The sequence below is a fragment of the Ursus americanus genome, chromosome 7, assembly GCF_024610735.1.
Source record: "Ursus americanus isolate L20-20 chromosome 7, mUrsAme1.1.p, whole genome shotgun sequence".
Taxonomy (NCBI): Eukaryota; Metazoa; Chordata; class Mammalia; order Carnivora; family Ursidae; genus Ursus; species Ursus americanus.
This window is the reverse complement of record NC_142133.1, coordinates 52474020-52494632: the sequence shown is the minus strand read 5'-3', so window position 1 is coordinate 52494632 and position 20613 is coordinate 52474020. Positions and strand designations below refer to the sequence as shown.

The window sequence follows — 20613 nt, the reverse complement described above, 5'->3', positions numbered from 1 at the left end:
TCCCGGGACCGCAGCCCCTCGGCTCTGCACACGGCCCGGCGGGAGCCTGGGCCGCGCACCGAAGGCGCGTCGACGCGACCCGGGCCACCGGGGCCCCAGGGCGGCGCTCCCGCGGCGCGCTCGGCGGCGGGTTGGGCTGGGAGGAGCTTGGGCGGGGTGGAGCCTGGACGGCGGGAGCCGCGGTGCGCGGCAGGCGCCTTCGGAGCGGCCCGCGGCGCGGTGGGGGTCTCCGGGGTGGGCCGCACACAGACCCTCTGACCCTCGACGAGATGGTGCGTTCCCCGGGAGAGGGGAGCGGGGCCACTTCCCCGGACGCCCCAGGCGAGGCACCCGGAGCCCCCAACCCGCCGGCGAAAAGGCGGGGGCAGTCAGGCCTCGCTGTCTCTTTAAGACCGTGTTCCAGCTAACACCGACGGTGAGTAACCTGGCCCCACGTTCCTGAGAAAGCCCCGGGAGGGTAGGCGGATGAGAGTTCAGATCTCTGGGCGTGGAATTTGGGGAAGTTATGAATGGCGGGGGGGGGGGGGCACCCTGCTTTAAGCCACAGCCGCTAGGTACCTTGTAAATTTTAACAGGGCTCCTGGAGCGGGCAGTGAGACTAAGCAAGGCCAAGTTCCAAAGAGAGGAGAGCCCCCCACCTGGCTTCAGCGTCCACGCGGCATAGTCCTTCATAATCTTGGTAAGCCCAGTAGCTTGTGGGGTGAATGCGAGAAGCTTCCGGCCTCGTGGTGGGTGGGGAGGCAGATGATCCGACTACTTCGGCTGTCAAGTGGCTTTGGGCACCTGGTTCTTCGAGCACTTTCCTGGGCTGAGATGTGGAGCCGTGCCTGCCTATGCGCCTGGCCCATCGACGGGGCATCCAGCCGCCGCCTTAGGACCTCAGAGAGCACAGCGGGAAGCAGCGGAGCAGGCTGGTGGCACTGTGCCTCCCTGGCGCCTGCTGGGAGTTGCCCCACTGGGCAAGAGGGAGGAGAGGCAGAGTGGTCTGATGACACAGGGTGAGCAGAATGAGGACTGTGAAGTCACAGAGGAAGTGGGCTGCTATAGCTGGGGCTTGGGGCTGGCTGCCTGGCAAGAGGAGAGGTGTCGCCCAGGCAGATCAGTGCTTTCTGCCGGTAGAAGGGAGCCTCTGGGATCAGCAGGGCACACCTGGTGCCCACGGGGGACTGATGAGTCGGGTGAGGCCACCCTACCACAAGGGTCCCCCTCCCCCTCCTACACAGGAATGAAAACAGTGCTATGTCCATACTCTGGAAGCCTGAATACCAGCCACACCATGTGGAAGGAAAGCAGAAAGACCGAGTGGCACATCCTGCTGACACCCTTTCTCCCAAACCACCTTCTGGGCAGACCCTTGCTCTGTCCAGCCCCAGCCCCGTGAGGTTTCTGTCTCTCCTGAGCAGTTAACTTCCAGGATTTGGGGTTCCAGGGCTCTGGGGGCTCTGTGCTGGAGAACAGATGAATCCCGAAGATCACCACTGACTCCCACCCTCCTACTTCTCCAGATGCAGAGGCCTCCATGGCTGTGATAAGCCTTGTGTTCCTGGCAGTGATGTATGTTGTTCACCACCCCCTGATGGTCAGTGACCGGATGGACCTGGACACACTAGCCAGAAGCCGGCAGCTAGAGAAGCGGATGAGCGAGGAGATGCGCCAGTTGGAGATAGAGTTTGAAGAGAGAAAGCGAGCAGCTGAGCAGAAGCAGAAGGCAGAGAACTTCTGGAGAGGAGACACATCCAGTGATCAGTTAGTGCTAGGGAAGAAAGACATGGGGTGGCCGTTCCAGGCTGATGGCCAGGAGGGGCCACTGAGCTGGATGCTGGGAAACCTGTGGAATGCTGGCCTCTTTTGCCTTTTCCTCATCTTTGAGCTCCTGCGACAGAACATGCAGCATGAGCCGGCCTTTGATTCCAGCAGCGATGAGGAGGAGGAGGAAGTCCGCGTTGTGCCCGTCACCTCCTACAACTGGCTTACCGACTTCCCCTCGCGGGAGGCCCTGGAATCCTTTTACAAACACTACGTCCAGAATGTCACCCGTGATCTGCCCTGCACCTGTGAGTTCGTGGAGAGCTTTGTGGACGACCTCATTGAGGCCTGTCGGGTGCTCAGCCGCCGGGAGGCTCACCCACAGCTGGAGGACTGCCTGGGCATCGGGGCTGCCTTTGAGAAGTGGGGAACCCTCCACGAGACCCAGAAGTTTGATATTCTGGTGCCCGTTGTTCCCCCGCAGGGCACTATGTTTGTGCTGGAGATGAGGGACCCGGCCCTCGGCCGCCGCTGTGGCTGTGTGCTGGTCGAGTCGGAATGCGTGTGCAAGCGTGAGAAGCTTCTGGGGGACGTGCTGTGCCTGGTGCACCACCACAGGGATCACTTGGCCGTCCCGAGCAAGTGTAGCAGCTCCATCAAGGTGGCGCTCTGCACTGGCTCCTACCTGGATGTGTGCAAGACAGTACAGTGGTTCCGGAACATGGTGGGCAATGCCTGGGCCCTTGTGGCCCACAAGTATGACTTTAAGCTCAGCCTCCCACCGTCTACCACTTCCTGCAAGCTCAGGCTGGACTACCGCTCGGGCCGCTTTCTCTCAATCCGCTTGGTCCTGGGGGTGCAACGGGAAGACACCTTGGTCTATCTGGTGAGTCAGGCTCCTGACCAGGAACAGCTCACCAGTGTGGACTGGCCCGAGTCCTTTGCAGCCTGTGAACACTTGTTCCTGAAGCTGGTAGGGCGTTTTGCTCCAGAGAACACCTGTCACCTCAAGTGCCTCCAGATCATCCTGAGTCTCCGGGACCTTCAGAGCTTACCCCAGGGGGCATCCCGTCCCATCCTCACCTCTTACCACTTCAAAACAGCCCTCATGCACCTGTTGCTGCGGCTGCCTCTGACAGACTGGCAGCACAGCATGCTCTCCCAGCGCCTCCAGGACATCCTCTGGTTCTTGGGCCGCGGCCTCCAGCAGAGGTCCCTCCATCATTTCCTCATTGGTAACACCTTCCTGCCCCTGACCATCCCGATCCCTAAGACATTTCGGAATGCTGAGCCTGTCAATCTCTTCCAACACCTGGTGCTTAACCCCATGGCACACTCGCAGGCAGTGGAAGAATTCCACAACCTTCTGACCCAAGTGAAAACTCTGCCCTGTGCCCCATTGGCTGGGGCACATTAATGTAAAGGCCATTAAAAAAGGGGAGAAGGTATTTCTGATTCCTTAGGCTGCCAAAGAGTTTATTTTTAGGACACATCAGTGGTATGGGTGACCTTCACCTTGCCGGTGGGGGGCTATGATAGATTAGACACTCCAAGGAGCACCTGAAATGCTCAACAGGATTGGGTCCAATGTGTAGGCCCTAATCTAGGGTGTGTCTTCTGAGGTTTTCATCTCCTGATTTTTAGCATGACCCAAAGAGGGCCCAGGGAAACGGATGTTATGGGAGGATCTCGCAGCTAGAGTTGAGACCAGATGGGGCCTGTTTTGTATCAACACTGGAAGTGAAAGAGAACCAGGGAATACCTCCATTCCAGCTTATTTCTTTTTGTGAATGACTCTCAGCACATTCCTTGTAAACTGGTTTCCTTGTTGAATTGTTAGCTTAATTCACATCCAAGCTGATAGCACTCCATTTTATCCTAAATACTGTGAAGGTAACTTCTCGTACGTTAGGATCTAATTTTTCAGACCACCTCTGTTTGAAGATCTACCCGAGATGTTTATTTTCTATTTTCTCAATTTAGCCCTATTTTCGTATAATATGTGAAACAGAATATAATATAGCTGTTTCTATGCACCTGAGAGAAAACTCCAATACTACCCAAACAGTTCATTAGCACTGATTCACAAGCAAATATTAAGTCAATGGTGATCTGTTTCATAATTGAGATAATGTATTTACTAAAATTAATGAAATAGCGTCTAATGAGCTTCTCATTCCCGGAAGCAACGTTGTAAAACCCTTAATGAGGACAACCTTTTGGGGTGGGGGGGTGGTTTCTGAGATGAACAGTTACTGTTTCTAAAGGGAGCTGCTTGTTTGTCAAATGAAAAGGTTTAGCCACCATGTGTAGCTGTGCTTTTTCTCAGTCTGTTAATGCCTTTGTATTCTCTTTTCACAAAGATGACAAAGGGATTTTTTGAACTATGTTTGCGGTTTTACAAAGTGGGGTCATTACAATCCAGGCCCGTTGCCAGGGTTGGACAGGAAGGGACTGTGGAGCAGTCCAGCTCGAACAGAGTTGTGATTCTGGAGATAGGATTGGTGGATTTTTTCCTTCTTTCAAAGTCCTGGGCATCCTGATGAGGAGGTTTAAGAGAAGTGACTATCGTTGTGGGTGTGGTTGTTTTGGAAATAACAATGCTGTTCCTGCCCTGCATGCCAGGAAGATCTGGGGAGGAGAACCTGGCCCCACATTTAACTCAGTCACAGGGGGGTTTAGATGCTGCTCTTGTGGGCTTTGGTTGTATCCACACCCTCCCCACAGCAACAATAAATTACAAATTTATGTCCCAGGAGTTGATGCCAGTCAATATCTGAGACTCCCACCGCACAGTCACGGTTGTGTTCCCATGTTGTCTGCTGATATCGGCCAGGTACTGCTTTCAAGTTAAGATGCAGTGATGGTTAGTTCCATGCCGGTGGGATCTTGATGTTTTATAAACATCTATATTCTTTCTGTTTAGAAAATAATTTGCTGGTGTTTTAGTTCCAAATCAATAAAGGACGCCATTTTGTGTGTCTGGCTGCCGATGCCTGACATGGAATCGATGGAATAATACCCACAGAAGATGAGCATTCTCACGTGCCTGTCCCCAAGATGTTCATGTTACCCTGATAGCTTCATCCAGTACATCCTGGTATTTCTCAATGCACCCTGAACCAGTCTGCCCTGAGGTTTCCCAGTGGCATGGCCAGGAGCCAGGAAAGAATAATTCAGAATGTCAAGGAACATCCAAGTTATTCATTCTCATGGTGCCCAAACCAAAATACCAGCCAATTTAAAAGATCTTAGTGCTACAAAAAAAAAAAAAAAACCATGCATAAGCTGTAGAAGGCATAAATCTGTCAGGTTGAAAGGCAGTATCATGTTCTAGCACTCTGTGGTTTCAAGTCTAGTAAGAGGTAAGAAAACAGGAGAGGGCAGAAGACTACAAAGGAATAGTCAGCGAAGCTTGGGTGGGGCCAAGCGTGTAAGAAAGAGTATAGAAAAAACAAGTAGTAATGGAAAGAACAGAGCTGTTGTGCTCTGGGAATACTCTTACAATGAAAGGGGAAACTTCCCTGGATAATTTAGGAAGCTGAGCTTTCTTCTAAAACAATTCCTGGCCGGCACCCAGGATATAACAGCAGTTATAGTAATGGGAATACTTAGCGTTCACCGAGCATTGCCAGTGGTCCTAAATGGTTCACATCTGGTAACTCATTTAATCCTCGCACCATAACTTCATGAAGTGGGTGCTTTTTTCCTTCCCTTTTTCCTATGAGGAAGCCGAGGCACAGAAACGGTACACAACTTCCCCCAAGGTCACGTAGCTAGTAAAAGGCAGAGCCTGGAAGAAAGTACCTGTCCTAGCAACCTTCCAGCGTGGTCTTGGGAATGTCAGGATGTAGGGGTTAACACGCTTTGAAAAGCGAAAAGCACTATATTAATTTTAAGATAAAGGGCGGTATGTCGTTTAGAAATTCTAGAAGACAGAAATTGTTGGTCCGTAGCCCAGTCTTTAGGTCAGGAATTTCGTATCACATACAAAAATTAAAGGCATTTGCTCAGAGGCCAAAATGAATGTAAAGCCATTTGAACTACATGCCTGTTGGGCCCCAGTGGCTCCGTGGTTCATATCATGAACTACATTATGATATAAGCCAGCTGCAGGCTGGAAGGTCAGGGAAAATTTGAAGCCAAAAGTGTGTTCAGGTAGCCAACTGATAACAGTATTGCTCCTCGCCTAAACTAAAGCTGTTTGCCATTCATTTTGGGGAAGTAGAATCCTGGTGAGGAGTGAAATGGGGAAGGGGAATGGCTCCAGCACTGCTTTTCTGGCAGACAAGGAGTGGGGGAGGGACCCACTACTTTAGTTTTGTACAGACAGAGGAATTGAGTTCTGCATACCACTGATACCACTGATAAATCATTCGATTTTTTGGCACCCTACGCAGAACTAACCCCCCAAAAAACAAAGACAGCATTCAGAGCGGGTGGTGAATGAGCCGCCTGCAAGGGGTGGAGCTGGCTTTGTCCCAGTACAGGGAGCCCTAAGCCCTCAGCTCCGGAGGCCCCATTATAACCATGGAACAGCCTCAAGCCTCACCGAATGGGTCACCCAGCAGTCTTCCTCGGCCGGGGGTTCCAAGCCAGTTCTTCAGAGGTTCCTGATTCAGTGCCATCTACCACCCTCCCAACCCACACTGCTTCTGGATCACAACCTGTTCCCACTCCTCAAATGCACTCAGCACAGAGAAGACGAGTGAGATAACAGGGACCCCAGCGTACACTGAGCCTATGTGCCCACAAGAGTTTAATATGTTACCCAATTCTTCATAAAGCCCAGTGAAGGGGTATCGTCATGACTGTTTTATAAATGGAGAAGAAAATGAGGCCCAGAGAGGTTCAGACGCCCAACCCAGGATTTAAACTTGTCTTCCAACTTCACTCATTCAATACATATTTAAGCACTTGCTGTGTCCAGGGCTAGCACCAGGCCCTGGGAAAACAATGGCAAGCAAAACATGGCTTCATGCTCATGGAGTTGGCGATCTGTGGAGGAGATAGACATGCAATAGTCATCCCAGTGGATATAAAATTTCAAAGGTGGCAAGTTCCACTAAAACCTCCAGTAGGGACATGTGAGTGTATCTGGGAAGGTCTCCCTGAGGAAGTGATGTGAGGTGAAACATGACAGGAGCCAACCCAGTGAAGATGAGGAGAGGATGTGCAGAGGCCTTGTGGAGGGAGAGGGCATGATGAGAGCGAGTCTGAAAGAAGGCCCAAGTGACTGGAGGGCAGGGAGCAAGGGGAGGCAAGGTGCAAGATGAGGCCAAAGAGGGCCCCCCATAGGGCCTTCTAGATCACTTTAGAAGTTCCCAGAGCAATGGAACTTTTGAATGGTTTGAGACTTTGGGAAGGAACAGGTCAGATTGGTACTTAGCAACCACCACACAAGGGCCCAATGAGAAAGGGGTCAGAGCAGGTGTAGGGCTGCTGCAGACCCGCAAGAAGGTAATATGGGGGAAAAAGAGACACAGGGTTGAGATTTTTAGGAAGCGAAAAGAGCTCAATAGGTTGTGCGTGGATGGCTCCTGGGTGCTGATTTGGGTTCCTGGGTGGGTGGTAGAATCATTCACTAAGACAAAAAACGCTGTAAACCTGCTTCTTTTTTCTATTCCACGCTGCCATACACTAAAGATTTGATGGTGGTCACTGGGAGAACAAGTTTGTGCAAAAGCAAATAGGCTTGAAAGGTGGTTTTCAACAAAGGGTAGTACTTTTTGGTTGCCAAATGACTAAGAAGCACTGATGGCGTTTAGTGGACAGTGTCCTAACAAGAGCCCCACATGTCAAAAATTGTTTCACCCTGAATGGCAATAGCACCCTTCAGGGAAAACACTGCAAAAAACGCCTGATGTGTGTTATAGGAAGTAATAGGGCGTTCTAGGGATATTTGGGGGGAATTGCCCGGGGCCTCTCCTTCCATAATACAACTCTTGGGGGGGGGGGGGCGGCGGCTCGGTAGCTCAGTTGAGTGTCTCCCTTCAGCTTGGGTTATGATCCAGGGCTCCTGGGATCGAGGCCTGCGTTGGGCTCCCTGCTCAGCGGGGAGTCTGCTTCTCCCTCTCACTCTCCCTTTTTTTTAAGACTTTATTTATTTATTTGACAGAGACAGCCAGCGAGAGAGGGAACACAAGCAGGGGGAGTGGGAGAGGAAGAAGTAGGCTCCTAGGAAGGAGCCTGATGTGGGGCTCGATACCAGAACGCTGGGATCACGCCCTGAACTGAAGGCAGACGGAACGACTGCGCCACCCAGGCGCCCCTCAAATAAATAAAATTAAAAAAAATTCTTAGGATCAGATGAAGCAGAATGAAGGGAGAGACGGCAAGTTACGTCCATCTCACTTCTCACCTAAACTTTTTTTTGATGTGGTGGGGTACGCGGGGGTGAGGTGTTGCGGGGGGGGGGGGGTAGATCCAGGAAGCTTTTCACAAGAATCTGAATAAAAACGCGGGGGTGAGGTGTTGGGGGGGGGGGTAGATCCAGGAAGCTTTTCACAAGAATCTGAATAAAAACGATGGCCTTTATTTTAAAATGTACATAAAACATTTTGCATCTGTCCTTCGCCTGCCTGGAACCTTCATCGTGTTGTTGGCTTTCTCACCTCCGTCCCACACTCCATCTACCTCCTTAGTGTTTTGCTGCCCTTACAGAACAGGTCGCTATGGAAAATTAACCTCGTTTCCTAGAAATCTGCCCTCCCTCCCATTACAGAGTAAATTGCGTGAAAGCGGAGCCCTCTCCCGTCCTGCTCCACGTTGGGTCCCTAGCGCCGAGTTCCACGTCTAACGCTCGAAAGGAGGCGGGTGACGGTAGTCCACGGACCCTCTACAGTCCACCCACAGGAGCAGAGCGGGAAGCCAGCGATTCCACAGGACACACTCCTGCACAGCTCCGGACGCCCCTTTACCAGCGAAAGACTGGGGAAGACTGGGGCGGCCTGCGCAGGCGCGCTTTTGGCCCCGCCCACGGCGGACGTCACCGCGGCCGTTACGGAGCTAAGGCTTCTCGGCGGACGATTTAAAACCAGCTCCGGAGAGGGAGAGCAAAATGGGACCTCCCTGCCCAGGTGAGGCGGGGTGGGTTGGGGGCGCCGCGGGAAGGGGTCGGCGTGAAGCGGTGCTCCGAGCGGGCAGGGTCTGCGGGCGAACCTGAGCGGGGGGTACGGATATTCTCGGCCTAATTGTTGGCCTTGCGCTCCACGGGCCAGGCGGGAGGCAGGCGCCGGGAGGAAGAGGCGGGAGGCGGAGAACGCGGAGGGGTGTGCCCCGCCAATCAGGACGCGGCTTGGGTCGGCGTCGGGAGCGCGGTTGGGGCGATCCCCACTCCTCAGTTCCTTTCCCGTGGGCTTCTGCGCCGTGTGGGATGTGTCACCTTTGAAAGGTGGTTTTCCTGGGATGCGGCTTAGTTCAGGGCCGTGAAAGCGTTGTGGCTACTGCTGAATGCTTAACACGCGTGCGCTGATTTTTACATTCATTCAACAAGCATTGAGCGCTCCCTTTGGGCCAAACCCACTGTCAGGTGCAGAGATACAGTAAAGAACAAAACAGATAAGATCCCAGCCTTTTGGAGCTTGTATTCTATTTTTTAAAAAGATTTTACTTATTTATTTGAGAGAGAGATAGAGCATGAGCGGGAAGGAGAGGGAGAAGCAGGCTCCCCACTGAGCAAGGAGCCCGATGTGGGACTCGACTCTGGGATCATGACCTGAGCCGAAGGCAGACGCTTAACCGACTGAGCCACCCAGGCATCACTTGGAGCTTGTATTCTAGTTGGGGAGACCGTAAACAAACGAAACAATTACAGGTGAGGTTGAGTGCCGTGACTGAGAACAGCAGAGTGAGGGGAGGTTGAGGATTCAAGGAAGATATTAGAGGGGAACGTGTTCTAGGCAGAAGGAGTAAGTGAAAAAGAAGGCAAGCAGGAAAGAGCCTGGCTTGGGCTAGAACTAGAACGTCGTGACTGAACAGTGAGTGAGGCTGCTGAGGTAGGCAGGGCTTTGGTCTTGGTAAAAGGTTTGAAAATTTAGTTATATTTTGGTCATGGTAAATGACTTATGCAAGAGACAAGTGAAGAGGTCAGTAAACACTTGGATAAGAGTTTGACACTCAGAGGGTGATACGGCTCAGGGAAGTGGCCCACAGACTCAGACACAAATTTGATCATCATGATCGTATAGGTCAGAAAACTATGGGAACAGGTGAGAACCCTAGGAAGACCCTGTAGAGAAGACAGGACCAACATTTAGAAGCTAGACAGAGAAGAGAGAGCTTGAAAACTCTCAGAAGAGAGTGGTGTCATTGAAGCCAGGAGTGTTTCAAGAAGCACTTGAAGGGGCTGTCATCTGTTTCAGATGCTGCTGAATCCCAAGAGAGATGAGGCCTGAAAAGTGGCCAGGGGGTTTGGCAACATGGAGGTTGTAGGTGATTGTGGCAAGATAGTTTTCATAAAGTGGTGGGGTTGGTAGCCAGACCTTAGGGGGTTGAAAAATGAATGGGAGGGAAGAAGGTAGATGTAGAAAGTGTCTTTGAGCTCAGTAACCATTTAATGAGAGAACTCAGAGAAGGAATATTCCAAGAGCTGAAGCATGCCTCTGATTCCCTCTTGATTTTCCCTCTTAGACAAGTTCCTCCTTCAGTGCTTCCTATTTCTGTTAAAGTCTCCTCTCAAGGTCCAACTCCCCTCCTTCTCTTGAAGTGCTCTCACCCAGATAGTAACAAGTCCTCTTGATTCAGCCTCTAAAAATGTCTGTTGCCTCCTTCCTTTCCATTTCTTTCTTTTTCTTTTGTTTTGACCTCAGCTGAGGGATATGTTAACCATACTCTTGAGCTTATGGGAAGCTATCAGGGAAACACATGAAGTTCTTCTCCTTGTATTTTTTTATTCCCTTTTATCCCTATACACCACTTCTGTTCCCTTCCCCTTATATGGGCAACCATTTAGTGTTTATTTTGTATCACTTTATTTTTTTTTAAGATTTTATTTACTTATTAGAGAGTGTGAGAGTGAGCACAACCCGGGGGGGAGGGGGAGAGGGGCAAGTAGACTCCCTTCTGAGCATGGAGACCAACTCAGGCTTGATCCCAGGACCCCCAAGATCATGACCTGAGCCAAAGTCAGACACTTAACCAGCTGAGCCACCCAGGTGCCCCTATTATCCCTTTATTTTTAATATGTTCCTATAAAATATGTGTTACATTGTGGGGTTTTTTTTTATATCACCAACTCAGAACCAGCTGAGACACTCTTATTCCCATTTGGAGGATGAAGAAGCAGATGCTTAGAGCATTTACTTGCTTAAAATTTCTCCAGCTAATGGGGTGCCTGGCTGGCTCCGTCTATAGAGCAGGCGACTCTTGAACTCCGAATCATGAGTTTAAGCCCCATATTGGGCATAGCATTTACTTTAGGAAAAAAAAAAAAAAAAAAAAAAAGCTGGATAGCTGGATAGCTAGTAAGTGATGAACCTGGGGTTTGAAGCCAAGCCTTTTGATTCTTAGATCTGGAAACTTTCCCCCCAGTCTCTCAGTTCCTTCATCTCTCTTCCAGTGATCTTGTTTCTTGCACTACCAAAATAGGCAGTAGCCACTCACAACCATAGTCACACCCTAGACCTTGTCATTATCAATAGCTGCACCATTCTATCATCTCAGTTTAAAGCACCCTACTTCTCAGTACCACTCCTATCTTTCCAACTCACTCCTTCTTGTTCCCTGACTCCAGTAACTCCCAATAGTCTTTTGACCCAGCAGATATATATTCTTTGCTTTTCCCTGTCCCTCATATCTCTCATGTCCTTGTTCCTCTCCTTACGTAGCTTACATTCCATGGTCAATCACTATAATCACTCCCTTTCATACACTCATAACCCCTTGCCCTCTCCTAGCCTGTTTATACTTTCTTGACAAAATCACCACCCTGATTAATTCCAACTCTGCCTACCCTGCCCTAGTCCCTCCTCACTCAGTGTTCTCAAGGGAGCCCTGAAGCTGCCCAGCAGTCATGCTTATGCCCTCGTTCATCCACTCACCTTTTTCTAGATGACTTGCCGTACCTTCCTTTCTCTCCTGAAATCTCCAGTACTTCCTCCCTGGCCCTCACCCTTAGCTACTGAGTTTTTTATTTTTATGTGCTTCTTATTTTACTAAGAAAAGCAAACTGAAAGGAACATCCCCAAACGCACCATTGTACCTGCTCCCCTACTTACATCTGTGTCTGTGTTGTCTTCCTTCCTATTGCTGTGGGTGGGCTTTCAGTGATCTCAGGAAAGGCAGCCTCTTTACCTGCTTGAGTGTGTTGTTCAGCAACGTCTCCCCTTCTGCATGATCTCTGTGAATAATGCCCCTTCCTTGCCAAATATGTCTGGAACCTGTGAACATGGTATCTTACATGGTGAAAGGGACTTTACAGGTATGATTAAGTTAAGGATCTTGAGCTGGGGAGACTATCCTGAATTATCTGGATTGGCCCAGTGCAATCACAGTGGCCCTCATAAGAGGGATGCAGGAGGTTCAGAGTCAGAGGAGGCAATGTGATGACAGAAGCAAGAGGTTGGGGGGACCTGGGTGGTTCAGTCCATTAAGCATCCGCCTTCAGCTCAGGTCATGATCCTGGGGTCCTGGGATCGAACCCATTGGGGTTCCTGCTCAATGGGGAGTCTGCTTCTCCCTCTCTCTCTGCCTCTTGCCCTATTCTTGCTTTCTCTCTCAAATAAATAAAATCTCAAAAAAAAAAAAAAAAGGCAAGAGGTTGGAGTAATGTGAAGAAAGCAGGCAGCATCTAGAAGTTGAAAAAGGTAGGGAAAGAGATTCTTTCCTAAAGCCTTCAAAAAGAACACAGCCCTGCTGACACGTCGATTTTAGACTGACTCTAGGACTGCAAGAGAATACATCTGTGTTGGTTTAAACCACTACATTTGTGGTAATTTATTATAGGGGCAATAGGAAACTAATACAATCCCTTTGCTTCATTCTTTCTACCAAGCTGGGGTTTTTCCCATCTTAAAATTAATTTCTCAACCTCACTTGCCTTTCACATCTTCCCTCCCGATTTTGTCCTTCCTTTTCCATAAGCCCTTGAAAACCTTGTCTCCATTTGCTGTCTCCAATTTCTCTTCTCCTCTCTTCCCTGGAATCTACGCCCATTTGACTTTCTCCTGCCATTGCTACTCTAGGAAAACTGCTGTTTTCAAGGTCACCAATAACCTCTAGGTTGTTAAATCCAATGATTGCTTCTCAGTCCTTCTCTAATTTGACTTCATTGCACACCTCATTAATTTGGCAAGGAAGCGTCAGAAACCCATCACCCGACAAAGAAACTTAAGCTATAGAGGAGGATTAGATTTGGCAAAGATCTTGGTGGGAAACGTGCAGTGAACTTCCACCCTATGACAGGCCCCAAGCCCTGCTTTAGACATAGGACATATTCCGTGGCAGGTTTCCTGAGCAAGGGTTCTGTTCGTTCCATCACTGTCAGCCATAATCAATTGCTTTTCTTCAGAAATCCGTGGGCACCCCCACAGCGTCTCCTCGCCTTCAGAACGGGTATTCTCCATGTCCCTGCCCCGGAAGGCCCCTCTCAATACTCCTGGCACCCCCGTCCTGGAAGACTTTCCCCAGAATGACGATGAAAAGGAGCGGCTGCAGCGGCGGCGCTCGCGAGTCCTAGACCTGCAGTTCAGCGCTGACTCGCCTCACCTGCTAGCCTCCCCATCCAGCAGGTGCGTGCGTCCTGGGCTGCCTCCGTGGGATAGCCGCCCCGACGTGGGTTCCATGCGCCCAGCATCTCCACAGGACCTCATGGGTTCTGGGTCTGGATTTTGAAAAGTTAGAGTGTCGTGGATCCTTGACAGAGTGTTTTGTTTTTGGTTTTCATTTAGGAATATTGACACTTCAGCCACGATTCCTAAGTTTACAAACACACAGATTACAGAACATTACTCCACCTGTATCAAACTGTCCACTGAAAATGTGAGTATCTGCTGTTTATCAGTGAAGATTTTGCAACTTGATCACGAGGGAAGCCTAGCCTTCTTGATTCTCTGGAGAATGCGCAATTGGTGGTGATCGCGTGCTTTCCTTCTGCAGCGACTCTTCTCAACGCTGATGTGTGTCAGTATGCTTTTCCTGTGTTTTAGGGGCCCTTGGCGCTCTTTCTGGCAGGTTGCCTGCCACCCGCAGTGTATCTAGAGAGGCAGCATTGCTTAGGGGTTAATAATGTGAGTTCTGGACCCAGCCTGTGTTGGAATCCAGTCTCTGCCATTCCTAAGCTCTATAGCCTTGGCAAGTCACCTAAGCACTCTGCTGCAGGGCCCTCCTCCGTAAAATGAGAACATGAATAGTCCCTGCCTCATAGAGTTGTTCTGAGGGTGACTGAGTCCCTTTGTGTGTAGTGCTCATAACAGGGTCTACACATGGTGAAGACTCAGGAAGTGTGCTGCCACTCTCCAGGTCTTGAGAATGAGGAGGTACGTGTATGGATTAGGCCGTGTGACCAAGTGTTTATGGGAATTGATACGTGTGGTGAGATGTGGGCTGTTACTATGTAAAAACGTAGCTTCCTCTATTAGAGTAGCATTATTTACGTGAGCCTAGGCTGTCAATAACAAACCTTCCCGCACTTTTCTGTTTGCAGAAAATCACGACCAAGAATGCTTTTGGCTTGCACTTGATTGATTTCATGTCAGAGATTCTTAAACAGAAAGACACCGAACCGACCAACTTTAAAGTAAGAAGGCTGTTCACCTTCTCTTGCATCTGCATTAATGACAGTTATTTCTAATATTGAGCATAGCACTGTCGTTGAATTCTGCAAATACATGAGCACCTTCCTTGTGTGAGACAGTTTATTAGCTTCTTTTCTTTCTTTTCTAAACTGATGAAGTACAGAGTAGATATCTTTCTGCTCTATTTTGTTTGTTCCCTATCAGTCTTAGGAGAATCTTTGTCATTTTTTTTCTTAAGAGCAAGTCAATATTTTATGAAGCTTGCTGTGTTTCGCTTGTTTAGCAGTTCCTTTTTATGCATCCAGTGAGTATAGCTCTGTTTGTTGGACTAGGTGGCTGCTGGCACTCTGGATGCCAGCACGAAGATCTATGCAGTGCGCGTGGATGCAGTCCATGCTGATGTCTACAGAGTCCTTGGGGGGCTGGGCAAAGACGCACCCTCCCCGGAAGAAGTAGAGAGCCAGGATGCAGGTACATGGTTTGGGATCTGGATTCAAGGGGTTTTAAGGGCATAGCAGGTAGTTATTTGGGTAGCATACTGGAATGAAGTCGAAAGAAATAATTTCATTCGATTGAAGACATGAACGTTTTCTGAATCGTTTATGAGAAGATCCTTAAACCCTAGAGTTGTTTTTCTCCGAAAAAGAGAACGACCTTTTAGATCTTATTTAGGCAAGACTGAGTAAACATCAAGCGGGGAGGTTCTGATTTGGGGGCGCTTTAGAAATTGACTTGTATTAGAAGCCACATGCTTCAGGTTTCTCCCGAAGCTGCAGATGAGATGTGCCTGTTGCTTTGAGAGAATGGCACATTTCAGTTGTGATCGCTCTTTAGAGTTTTGAAGAACATGAGTTAATATGAGTTTAGTTACATGCCCCAAAGCCATCCTTGCAGTACCTAGTCTTATTTCTTCTTTCAGATGGAAGTGCTACTGAAACAGGAACAACCAAAAAGGCTCAAAAGCCAAAGAAGAAGCACTCCTACAAAACCATCGAGCAGAATGTAAACAACCTCAATGTCTCCGAAGCAGATCGGAAGTGTGAGGTGAGAACTGTGTGCAGTGTGGTCTCTGACTAATTCAGAGCCTCAGCGGCTGAAACTTGGCAGGGCCACGCCTGCCTTACTGGTATGTGCCTGCTTGGGCCTCAAGGGAGTCAAATCTGTAAGTGACATCTGCATTATCTTCCCTTAGCGTCACATTAAGATTCAAGGGTGTAAGTCCCTGCTTTTCCACAATATTTCAGGATGATTGAGTAGAAAGAGATGGCACATTACCAAGGACTCTGATCGATTAAACCATTCATTTTCTTTCTAGGAACATGCAGCAGAGATAATGATAGCTAACATTTTCTGTGCATTTACTGGGCGCCCTGTGCTGCCCTAAGTCTGTGAGCCATGTGACCTCACTTAATCCTCACCACATCCTTGTTATATTTTCTGAGGAGGTTATCGAAGTACAGGGCTGTTAAGTGACTTGCCCCAAATGATGCAGGTTGTAAGGAAGTTAGGATTTGAAGCTAAGTGGCCTGGTTCCAGAGTCCGTGTTCTAAGCAGCCTTATGATCTGGCAAATCCTAAGGAATTTCTACTTAAAGGAAACCAGAGGCCTCATTTATCTTTAGCATGATTAATTTAAAGCAACAGTGTTGGTACAAGCTTTTTAAAAACGTTGCTGTTGGGGCGCCTGGGTGGCACAGCGGTTAAGTGTCTGCCTTCGGCTCAGGGCGTGATCCTGGCGTTATGGGATCGAGCCCCACATCAGGCTCCTCTGCTGAGAGCCTGCTTCTTCCTCTCCCACTCCCCCTGCTTGTGTTCCCTCTCTCGCTGGCTGTCTCTCTGTCAAATAAATAAATAAAATCTTTAAAAATAAATAAATGAAAATGCTGTTAAAAACAGTATCTCAGTGAATGTTCTTATACATATTATTATCTTTGTGCTCTTCTGAGAGTGTATCTATAAGAACATTCTGAGTCATGGAATTTCCATTGCCCTCAAAAACAGGTTGTACCAGCCTGCTGTCCCACCAACAGTGAACTAGATTATTCCTTTCTCCTACCTCCACAACATTTGTAAATGGCAGCTAAGGTCAAGAACCTGGAATTGATCAAGGGAATGAGTGTATGTGGAAGAAGGACGGAACCCTGGGATACCCCAATCTTAAGAGTTCAGAGAGCTAAAGAAGAAACATCCAGTAGGTAGGAGGAAAACCAGGAGAGTGTGGCACCCAAATGAGAAAGTGTCAGGGAGGAGAGGGTGATCAGCCATGCCAAAATGGCAGCCTGGGGCCACTGGTCAGCTTGGAGAAGGGCCTATGGAGCTGAAACTCAGAACTCTAGGAAAGGGGTGCTGCTTGGCTTTCGTGTCCCTCCGTTTGGAAGAGGGGCTCGTGAGCCCAGGACCCAGACCTCTGAGGAGGGCATGCTGGTTGGTGCTGGTGTCTGTGAGGGGCACTCAATAAGGCTGGTTCTGTCAGTGTGAAAAAAAGTGCAAATTGAACTCAGCTAGTGCTACAGGTAGGGTAGGACCTGCTGCATCTGGGCTGAAGAAGCCCTGTTGGGTGAGAGCAACAGGAAGACTACAGAAAGAAGCAAATCCCCTTCTAGCCTTGCAGTCTCCCTCTAGTGCCCCCTATTGGTGGAGGCCACCAGGGAGCTGCTGGCAAAGCCCAAATGTAGTCCCAGAGCCAGCATCACAGAGCGGTGATAGAAGGTAGGTTGGGGCCTGAGAGGCAATAGCTTAAAACTGGCAGAGAGGTGAAGTGTCAGCATGTCCACTTTCAAAAAGGTTCGGGGCTGGGGGAGGAGAGGGAAAGCTGATATGCAAAATGTTACCCAATGGGGAATCTAGGTAAAAGTTACACAGAGGTTCTTATTACTATTTCAGCACTTTTGTAAGCTTGACATTTTTCATAATAATGGCAGCAATCATATGGTAAGAGAGGAATGAAGGCAGCGTAGGCTGGTCTTTTGAAGAGTTTTGCTGAACAGTAATGGGTGGAAAACGGAGGGGGGAAAGTAAAGTCTAGAGGGTTTTCTTGTTTTTTGTTTTTTTAATGGGAGGATTAACAGCATGTTTACTTGATGGCAACAGTCTGGTGGAGAAGAGAGGAGAGTTGCTTGAGTGGAGTCCTTGAGCACATGAGAAGGGAAGGGAATGGACAGCACCGACAGAGCTTGGCTGAGGAGCACCCATGGCTGGTGGGGGATGGGATGCGAGTGTGCACATGTGGGAGCTTCCAGGTATTTCTTTCTGTGGAACTTTGGCCAGGAAAAGAGGGGAGTGAGAGACAGCAGAAAGCCATATGAGCAGTGGATTGTAGGGCATGTTGGGTCAAAGACTTCTTGGTGTTGGAGACAAGAAGGTGTTGGCTGGACAGATAGGAGGTGGTTGCCAGGGGCACTTGGAGTTGAGCATATGGAGAGGCTCTAGTCATTGTTCTGATTCAAGTCAGAGAACAGGCAAGAGATCTCTTGAAGTCCTAAGGTGGCATTCATGCTGGGATCTCTTGAAGTTCTGGGGTTTTCGGGGTGAAGCTCAAGCCGTTGAAGGTGAGGATATCAAGGAACTGAGAGGCCAGAGTGTTGGAAGGATCAATATATGGATATTGAAACCGCCAAAAACTATGACAGCAGTAGAGTTGGAGAATAGTAATGAGCCAAGAGCTAATATTAAAATCTTCTAAGGAGGGGGAAGACCAGGGGATTGGGGGGTGATCGAAGCACAAATGGGCAGAAGCTGGTGAGGTCTGACCTTATTATGTTCAAAGCAGAGGGTTAGGATTGGGAAGGAGAATAGTGTGGACACAGTGATGAAGAACGAGGAACTCACCTTCCCCACATCTAGGCCAGCGGTCGGAGGGCTGCAGGAGAGGAAGCAGCCGCCCTGGCGAGGCCTGTGGGGAAGCAGTGTCCTTGGGCAGGCAGGGTTCCATTAGAGCAGTGCTCCTCAGCCTTTTGTCATTTTCTTCCCCCTTCAGGGCCCTTTTAGATGTTTTCTTCCTACCCCCTAACCTTGAAATGAATGATTATGGAATAAGATTTTATCAGGTAGGGTTGAGGCTTAGAGAACCACAAGTTACTGTAATTTCTAAGATTTTTTTCACCCTCCCCCCAAGAACCAGTTTTCACCCCCTTGAGAATGATATTGTCCCCAATTTAAAATGAATGAGTTAGGGACACCTGAGTGGCTCAGTCAGTTAAATGTCTGCCTTTGGGTAATGATCCCAGGTCATGATCCCAGGGTTCTGGGATCGAGTCCTGCATCGGGCTCCTTGCTCAAGGGGAGCTGCTCCCCCTGCTTGTGTGCACACCCTCTGACAAATAAATAAAATCTTTAAAACAAACAAAATGAATGAGTTAGAGCTGGTAGGTGGAGAGAACCTTCAAGAAAGAAGTGGGGAATATAGGGAATTTCTAGAGGGTCCTGGGGGGAAATATCCATTGTTAGAAGGAGATGGGGGCCAAGGAGGGAATGTCAGAGCTGTATAGGTTTTAGAGCTTGGGAAATGTGGAATCCTGGGGGAGTTCTGGGTCTTCCATGTGTGACTAATAAGTAAACTAAATAAAGGGCAATGATGAGATTAGTCCTGGTGGCCTCATGGCATATGGTAGCTGGTAGAGAGAGAGCACACAGGGGGCTAGGAGTGAGGAGACTTGCTGGGTTCACTCTGAGTGATGAGGTGTTCTGCTCTGGGCTTGCCTAGTGGCTCCAAAGTCCTTGTGAGGACTTTGCCTTGTGGATGGGCATGGACGGGCCTGAGGAAGGTGGAAGCTCTGAGGCCAAGGCCGAAGAGGAGAGAAGGGAAACAAGGGTGGCAGGCACTTTGTGGGGAGGGAGTTGTATTTATCTATATGTCAGCATTGACCTTGGGTAGTACCAGATTTGGAGGCAGCGGGTGTCAAGTTCAGATGCTGGTTCTGCTATCTTAGCTGTGTGGCCCTGGGAAAAGTTTCTGAATTTCATTTCTTTAAACTGTAGAAACAGGTTAGCACTAGTCCCATCCACATACGGGTTTTGTGGCAGTGAATCTGTTCCTGGCAAAGTGCTTTATCCATGGTAATATGTTGTCTACATCCGAAGGGGAGCCACATAATTCTCTCCTACCTTCTCTTCCTCTCCCCAACTCTCCATGTCGTTCCCCCTTTTTAGATAATCTGAGTAGTAATTTCACTGTCATTCTCGCGTCTGCTTCTGGTTCTGTAGTGAAATGTCAGTTCAACAATATGGTTGGAAATTCTGTTTCCGGTCCTCTTTTTTCCGACCAGATAGACCCAGTTCTGGAGAGCTTGAGGAGGCTTATACTAACGAGCCTTTCCCTTTGTTCTAAAGAGAAAACGAGAGAGCAGGCAGCGCTGCTCCCTCTCAGCCTGTGGTGGTCAGCCACAGTTACGCCAAATGAAACCACTAGTCTTTTTTTTTTTTTTTAAAGATTTTATTTATTTATTTGACAGAGACAGAGACAGCCAGCGAGAGAGGGAACACAAGCAGGGGGAGTGGGAGAGGAAGAGGCAGGCTCATAGCAGAGGAGCCTGATGTGGGGCTCGATCCCATAACGCTGGGATCACGCCCTGAGCCGAAGGCAGACGCTTAACCGCTGTGCCACCCAGGCGCCCCTGAAACCACTAGTCTTGAAGAAACACCGAGGACCCCAATCCTAGGAAGCTTTTTTGCTCTGTAATCTGCCATAAACTTGTAATAGCCCAAAGCCCAGTTCGGAAGATAAACAAGAGCAAGGGATTATCAGAAACCTCGAGTTGGAAGTTTCAACTGTTTCTTGAACACTCATTCTCTTGGAGATGGTGTGGAGATGAGAAAGCAAATGTTCTGTGGGTGTGTCGAGACCAGGTGAGAACTCTTATTTGCGTATGAGCTGATGTGTTTTGGACACAGCTCTCTGTGTGCAGAATGTTTGCTGTCATAGGAGATTCCAACCTGATTATGCTCCAGTTCTTTATACCATGAGAGCACAAATGGATACAATGCAAGGAAGTTCAAGGCACATACTATAGGAAGTCAGAGTGGGTGGAGGTCAGAATTTATGGAAGAGGTGAAATTTCAACTGAGCCTTAAAGGAAAGGTAGGTATTTGTCACATGGACCTTGCCAGGAAGGTGATTCTAGGCAGACGCAGAAGCA

General features: G+C 49.1%; 2 protein-coding genes across 5 annotated transcripts in view; both read left to right on the top strand.

Moving 5' to 3' along the window:
- The first annotated feature begins 144 nt into the window (after positions 1 to 144).
- Positions 145 to 7656, top strand: ITPRIPL1 (ITPRIP like 1). Of its 3 annotated transcripts, none has more exons than XM_045808993.2 (3): positions 145 to 415; positions 576 to 679; positions 1506 to 7656. In XM_045808993.2, the coding sequence occupies exon 3, from the start codon at positions 1520 to 1522 to the stop codon at positions 3161 to 3163; it is 1644 nt and encodes a 547-aa protein (XP_045664949.1). In that variant the 5' UTR covers positions 145 to 415; positions 576 to 679; positions 1506 to 1519; the 3' UTR covers positions 3164 to 7656. The 3 variants fall into 3 exon arrangements, with proteins under 3 accessions (XP_045664949.1, XP_045664950.1, XP_045664951.1); XM_045808994.2 differs by having other exon boundaries at positions 1224 to 7656; XM_045808995.2 differs by lacking the exon at positions 576 to 679.
- An 832-nt stretch (positions 7657 to 8488) lies between these two features.
- Positions 8489 to 20613, top strand: part of NCAPH (non-SMC condensin I complex subunit H) — a 33853-nt gene continuing 21728 nt past the window's right edge. Inside the window, exons 1-6 of one of the 2 annotated variants that reach the window (XM_087863697.1) lie at positions 8489 to 8825; positions 13256 to 13475; positions 13635 to 13725; positions 14390 to 14482; positions 14813 to 14951; positions 15400 to 15524. In XM_087863697.1, the coding sequence (XP_087719823.1) occupies positions 8807 to 8825; positions 13256 to 13475; positions 13635 to 13725; positions 14390 to 14482; positions 14813 to 14951; positions 15400 to 15524 (687 nt within the window). In that variant the 5' untranslated portion in view covers positions 8489 to 8806. The remainder of the gene's footprint in view (positions 8826 to 13255; positions 13476 to 13634; positions 13726 to 14389; positions 14483 to 14812; positions 14952 to 15399; positions 15525 to 20613) is intronic. The other variant, XM_087863696.1, reaches the window with a different exon arrangement.

Excerpts from the sequence above, each read along its gene's own strand:
- ITPRIPL1 (XM_045808995.2), top strand. The coding sequence starts at position 1,520 with ATGGCTGTGATAAGCCTTGTGTTCCTGGCAGTGATGTATGTTGTTCAC.